General features: G+C 43.2%; 1 protein-coding gene across 6 annotated transcripts in view; it reads left to right on the top strand.

Annotated features, from left to right (window-relative positions):
* lingo2b (leucine rich repeat and Ig domain containing 2b) overlaps window positions 1–5244 on the top strand; it is a 61381-nt gene extending 56137 nt beyond the window's left edge. For 4 of the 6 annotated variants that reach the window (XM_050062403.1, XM_050062402.1, XM_050062404.1 and 1 more), the window contains one exon: window positions 1547–5244. In XM_050062403.1, the coding sequence (XP_049918360.1) occupies window positions 1590–3458 (1869 nt within the window). In that variant the 5' untranslated portion in view covers window positions 1547–1589 and the 3' untranslated portion in view covers window positions 3459–5244. The remainder of the gene's footprint in view (window positions 1–1546) is intronic. The other 2 variants (XM_050062400.1, XM_050062401.1) reach the window with 1 other exon arrangement.
* The last annotated feature ends 1915 nt before the right edge of the window (window positions 5245–7159 follow it).

Raw genomic sequence — 7159 nt, forward strand, 5'->3', positions numbered from 1 at the left:
AAATGTAAAATTCGTGGAGAAAATGTAAAATAAATGTAGAAAGTGTAAAATAAGTGTAGATAATGTAACATAAATGTAGAAAGTGGTGAAAAATAAATATAGAAAACATAATAAATGTTGAAAATGTAAAATCCATGTAGAAAGTGTAAAATAAGTGTAGATAATATAACATAAATGTGGAAAACATTGAATAAATATAGAAAATGTAACATTTATGTAAAAAAAAAAAAAAAGTTAAATAAATCAACAAAATGTAAAAGAAACAACCAGAAAAACCCTCACAAATCAAACCGATCAATCACAAAAACAATCCTGAAATATTTTAACCATCACTGCAAACTTCACAGATTAATTTCCTTCCACTCAAACATATCGTCCAACTTAAAAGATGAAATAATACTAGTCATTTTCATTTTATTTCTTGGTTTTTACAGGTACAGTGCATTTATCCTGTCATGTAAAGCAGAAAGTGCTTCAATACCAATTGTACCACTTTGTATCATCATGAGCTGAGACTGTGTGTGCTTTAGAGACAAGCACATGTGACTGCAGTAATGTTGCTCCACCATACTGTATAGCAGAGCAAGTGCTGCACATTACATCACACATCAAATGGCTTCATCATAAGATAAACTTGCTATAGAAAAAAAAGCAATCCAACAACAAATAAAGAATATAAAGAAGCAGTAATCTGCAGTAAGAAGCCGTAAACAGAAACTACGAGAGCAATGAAGCAAATAGAAACTGTTGTGGGGATTATGTAAATGCATGCATGTGTTATTTTTCACAGCGCTCGTGCTCATTGCTTGCTTTTATTTTTATTGATTTTTAAACGAGAGATGTATGTATTCTCTACATAAATAGATGCAGGTTGAAACACATGATGTCAGTGATAAATATAGAAACTCTGTGTATTCAGTGTAAACTGAAACAACAAGCCAGTGAGATGACTCAGTATGCTGATTACTAGTTAAAGAGTCACATATATTTGTTGCCGTATGTGCGCCTGGCAACATTGCAGCAAAACTCTGTGGATTCACTTATAGAAGCAAACACAAGCTGCCACTTCATTCTCTGTTTAGTTTGTATTTTAGCTTGAATACTTGCCACATTCACACACACATAAACACATCATTATCATTGATGCAAAATACACAGTCACACACACGCAGCAACACCAAATCCACATGGGCATTTATCCTCACTGCACTCTAACGAGGGTCATTTCTCGCCGACGGGCCGAAACATCTTCCATCCTCATGAAACATCCCCAGTTAGCCTGCAACCTTTTGTGCTAACACAGTGATGAAGGTTCACAATTTTCTGCGGCTGATATTTCTCTTGCTGTGTCTCGCCCTCCTGTGAGTTTAATTCTATTATATCCTCCTTGCCAGGAAAAGGGACAGTTCATTAAGGGAGAAAAGACTTGGCACTTTAAAGAGACATAAAAGGTTGAAAATGTAAGAAGGTGAGAGGCAAAGAGGTGATGACAGGCTGAGCTGAGCGTGGAGTATTCTAACACTTGTTCATGTATTGTGTCTTGCAGGGCTTGTTCGTGATGGTGCTCTGTGTGGACAAGAAGCTGTGGCATGACAGAGGGCAACGTGGGTAAAAGAGACATGCAACACCCGGCCCTGATCCACTGCCACCTCTTCCTGGGCGGGGCCTTGCTGCTTCTCCTGGCCAGCCCGGCTCTGAGCTGCCCCGCCCGATGCGAGTGCTCTGCCCAAAGCAAGTCGGTTAGCTGCCACCGCAAGCGCCTGCCCACCATCCCGGAAGGCATCCCCATCGAGACGCGTGTCCTGGACCTCAGTAAAAACAAGCTACGCATCATCACACCAGACAACTTCTCTTCATTCCAGCAGCTGGAAGACCTGGACCTCAGCGACAACCTCATCAGTGTGGTCGAGCCCGGCTCGTTTCGGTCCCAGCTTGCTCTCCGCTCGCTCAACTTTCGCAGCAACTTGCTTCAGCTAGTTCCTGCTGGCGTGCTGTCAGGCCTGACCAACCTCACTCGCCTCGACCTCAGCCACAACCGACTGGTGGTTCTCCTGGATCATGCCTTCCAAGATCTGCGGAAGTTGATGTACCTGGAAGTGGGTGACAACGAGCTGGTTTTCATCTCTCAGCGGGCATTTACAGGATTACTTGGACTCCAAAGTCTGACCCTGGAGCGTTCTAATCTGACCGTGGTCCCTACTGATGCTCTGGCACATCTGCACAGCCTGGTTGAGCTGCGCATGCGCTATTTGAGCATTAGTTTTCTAAAGCCTTTCTCCTTTAAGAGGTTATCACGTCTCCGCCGACTAGAGATTGATTACTGGCCCTGGCTGGACACATTGCCTCCCCTTTCACTGCACGGCCTCAACCTCACAACGTTGTTCATAACCAACACTAACCTGTCTGCCTTCCCTGGCACAGCCCTGCGCAACGTGCCCTACCTCACACATCTCAACTTGTCCTACTGCCGCATCCAGCACATCCATCAGGGAGAGCTGGGTCAACTCCCTCACCTGCTGGAGCTCCACCTCCATGGGGCTCAACTGATTTCTATTGAGCCTTTTGCATTTGTGGGCCTCAAATCTTTGCAACTACTGGATGTGTCACAGAACCGCCTGGACTCTCTGGAGAGGGGAGTGTTTGCCTCGCCAGACAGCCTCCAGAGGCTCTGTCTGGGTGGAAACCCATTAGTGTGCGACTGCAGATTGCTTTGGCTGCTCAATAGCCACAAGCCACCCTCTCTGCAGATTCTGGATGTGCAGCCAGAGTGCAGCGCCCCTGAGCACCTCCTGGGGAAATCTCTCCGTGACCTCAAGGAGCCTCTGGTCTCCAGATACATGACCTGCACCAAACCACGGATTGGACCCAACACGACCCAGCTACTGATGGCTGATGAGGGTCAGCCCGCCCGCCTGAGCTGCATGGCAGAGGGAGCGCCTCGGCCCTCAGTGGTATGGATTACACCTCACAGACGCTATATCACAACCAAGAGCAGCGGCAGGGTGGAAGTCCAACCAGATGGAACCCTGGAGATCAAGGCAGCGGAGCTGCATGACAGCGGGGTGTATTTGTGTATTGCAAGTAACCCTGCTGGCAACGCTAGCCTGTCGGCCTCTTTAGCTGTGAAGAGCCTGGGCATTGGAGACAGATCCCACTATAGCAACAGGAGCTCAAACTATCTGACAGACTCTAACAGCACATGGGGGAATGGGACAGTACTGTATAACATGACAGTCCCCATAGACATTAAGACTATCATTATATCTACAGCCATGGGCTGCCTGTCCTTCCTGGGTGTGGTCATCTTCTGCTTCCTGCTACTGTTTGCCTGGAGCCGAGGGAAAGGACGCCATAAGAGCAACTTTGATATTGAGTATGTCCCTCGCAAATCCAACGGGGCATCAGCAGACGTGACAGAAACAAGCGGCCCACGACGGGTTAACATGAAAATGATTTGAAAACGATGCAGACTGACGCCTACGATAGCAAAGTGCACACATATCAGCTGAAAAAAAAGTTTTTTTTATGACACAGTGGATTTGTGACCAATGAAAGTGACGTGCTAATATAGTGGGTGTCAATATGACAGTGATCTAGTGACAAAGTGGGCATGTGAATATAAAAGTGATATATGAAACCGTGGACGTGTTTATATGAAATAATGTTCTCATACAGTACATTGAATATAATACTATAACCAACATATCAATATGGGAGTGATATAGTGCTGCACTAGGCATGTGTTTCAGTGGTGACGTGATGAGTAATGATGTTGTCGACTCACCATGACATCAAGGTGAAGGAGGGAGCCGCTGGGAGTGACGGGGGACATCTTCGCGTGGCAGTAGAGCTATCATCGCTGCAACATGTCAGGACTAAGTTGTCTAATACCCATCTTAGCTGCAGTACGAGAGGTGTGCGTTGTGTTCATGTGTGCGCGTTTGCGTGTATGTGTGAGTGCATCAGTGTGCGCATGTTGCATTTGTGCGTTTCTTTGTGCATGTGCACGCATTGCCTTTCTCGTTGAACGGAACAATTAAAATGAATGATAGGGTCCAAAGCATTTTTCCAGGCCTTTGTTCTTGTTCGGTCATGTAACAACAGTATTGTCACTGTTGAGTAAAACAGAGGATTATCTATGTTTGTATGCAAAATCACAATTATTATATTCAAGAGAAATGCTGCATAAATTTTGGGAGAGGTCATTGCCCCCCTTTGGAGTGACTCTTATATTAGATGGGGATTTTTCTAAACTCAAGGAAAACACACACACACACACACACACACACACACACACACACACACAGTAGCTACAATGTGAAGTCTGGGCTTTGTTTTTACCATAGAGCTCACTTACAAGCAACACTAGACACTTTTCTTGAGAAATAGCAGTGGTCAGTGTTGTTATTACTCTGGAAAAGCTTCCAGCTACAGAAATGGCATGTTAAACCCATTTTATAACACAATAAATCATGGGCAGATTTTCCTGCCAGACAAATCCCTTGATATGATATAAAAGAGTCGGTAGCCAGACACAATGGCAAAGATTTACTGGCCCGTGGCCTCTCTGGGACAAGACAAAGTTGAGCTTCACAGATTTATGGGTTGAATTTCCCCCCTTTCACATTTTTCTTTGATTGCACCACTTCAAGCTAGCGTGTCCGGATTCTTCCCTAGGGCACCAAGGGGTTCTGGGTATTTAATAGACGGCAATTTGAGAGTTGTAGTGGAATCTTGTATTGTTTTAGTTTTTTTGTTGAAAATGTTTTAAATGTTTAGAAAAAGAAAAAAAACAGTAAAAACCAATTAAGGGCAATTCTTTGTAATGCAGGGACGTGGGTGTTAACTTGTGTGATCCTGTTGTGATAAATTGTTCAAGGTTGTATAATTGTTTTCATATGACAAATTTATGGGTATATTTTCAAAAGGAAATAAATCTTAATCATACCCCTAAAAATTGGAGTTCCAGTAGTTGAAATTTTGTTTCCTGGCTTTCCATAGCCTATTTCCTTTAAAACCCTGTCCTATGAATCCCTTTGTCTAAATTACAATATCACGTATATTTTACATTTTCCTATAACCCATGATATTTCTCTGTTGCTGAGTATTGTATTGATACAGTCATGACTTTTTCCAGCTTCTTTTGCTATTTATATTATGTCATATAGTAAACATTCTGTTGTAACTACTCAACATTTATGTCATTTTTACTTCAGTATAATACTACAGGGGAAATGTGATTTGTATATTACTGTATCCTCCTTGCAATTTCACAGGCTATTTTGACAGCTCAGTCTGTGTCCCCTGTCCAGACTTGTCTACCAGCTGGCTGTCGAAGGTGTTAATGCACTAGTCAAGCTTGAACACTGTGTTCATTCCCACTCACATCAGGAACAGTACCCAACATGGTGAATAACATGACAGTAAAAACATAGTGGCTGGCTATTATTAGCTGATATGTATAAAGTAGGCACTGATATCCACACTACAGATCTTCAAGGCCAAATTATGGCTCTTATCTGACTTTTGCTGCCACTAGCAGCATGGCTCTAGGGATGGCCTTGTTGTTTGTTTGGTTGATTGGTCCACTTTGGTCTACTTTGGTTTGGATGGTTTGCCAAGAAATTTAATACAAACAATCATAGTCCCCAGAGGATAGATCCTAATGACTTTGGTGAACCCCTGACTTTTCCTCCAGGGCAACCATGAGGTTGGCATTTTTAGTTTTAGATGAAATTTCTCAACAACTATTGGAGAGATTGCCATTAAATTATATAGCGGCAAACAACTACTTGCTACATAAAGATATAGTGGAGTAATGGCATTATGAGCAGAGATGACGACAGACTACCTCTTTGTGTTGTAACGTGAGCTTCTGTGTTCTATGTTGTGGTATATGGTTTGACCACGCGTGCATGTCGGTGCCTGTGTCCACAGTGTTTTGTTTTTTTTGTCAGTGTCTGCTCAACACTGAGCGTTGCTGGTGAGTGTTGTGCTTTTATCACCGTATATGTTGTAAGCTTGTTGTTATTTAGGTAGTCAAACCTCTGTTAATGTAATGTTACGTTAGCTACCTAGCTAATGTTAATGTCGAAAGTGCTTTTTTATTAAGCGTTCCCTTTTGCCCTGCCACTGCTTTTCTGACAACGAAAAATGTGGTCACAGGCCCTATGTGCATGTAAGTTCCTGTGTTTGAATCACACTAGCTAGCTAATTGCTGCTGCTGCTCTGCACTGCGCTCCTACAGTTGTTACTGCCGAATGTGACAGCATTGTTGTAAAAGCGTTAGCACCAATCCTCCAGTTTCCCCCTGGTAACACAGGCCACCTCAAACACCACTAAGCCTTGCAGCTTTTTCCCAGTGGCTTCTCATGGTATTGCAGAAAAAAAATCCCTTGCAGCCCAAAAAGCATTTTCCCTGCAGGCCACCATTGTAAAAGACACATTTGTAAAACTGTTAACCGGACACCTCAAACTGCAAACAAGGTCAACTATGATTCTTTCCATGGAGGTTTTATATTTGTAAAAATTGATTCACAAAAATCTGTGACATCATTACAATGTTAAGTTAGAACCCGAAAGCGAGAAAACTTTTTGCTGTATGCGCCAGATGAGCAGCTCCACTGGAATAAATAGGCACCCTCTTGCCATGCGATAACAAGGTATTATCATAAATCTATTGGTTAACACCATTAGCTGCTGGCTGCAGCTTATCCAAAATCTCATCTCATCTCCCATTAGCCTCAGCTTGTGCTAATTAGCAAATATTAGCATGCTAACACGCTAAGCTAAGATGGTGGACATGATAGCATTACACCAGCTAAACATGAGCATGTTAGTATTGTGACCGTGAGCATGTTAGCATGCTGATGTTAGCATTTAGCTCAAAGCACCACTGTGCCTGAGTAGTCTCACAGAGCAGCTAGCATGGCTGTAGACTGTAGTAACAAAGTACCTCCCATCTTAAAAGCCTCTCCCGCTTGATGTCCACACTGTTTACTTCCAGTGTATGTCCTCTGGTTTGAGTTTAACTGGCGCATCTTCTCACACAGTAACAGAGTCATGGCAGTGCTGACAAATTCTGGATTGTGTATTCATATTCAAGCTGCTAGAGGTTGCACACCCTGATCTGATGGTGCATCACACTTCCATGTGGTCC

Source organism: Epinephelus moara, chromosome 14, assembly GCF_006386435.1.
Source record: "Epinephelus moara isolate mb chromosome 14, YSFRI_EMoa_1.0, whole genome shotgun sequence".
Taxonomy (NCBI): Eukaryota; Metazoa; Chordata; class Actinopteri; order Perciformes; family Serranidae; genus Epinephelus; species Epinephelus moara.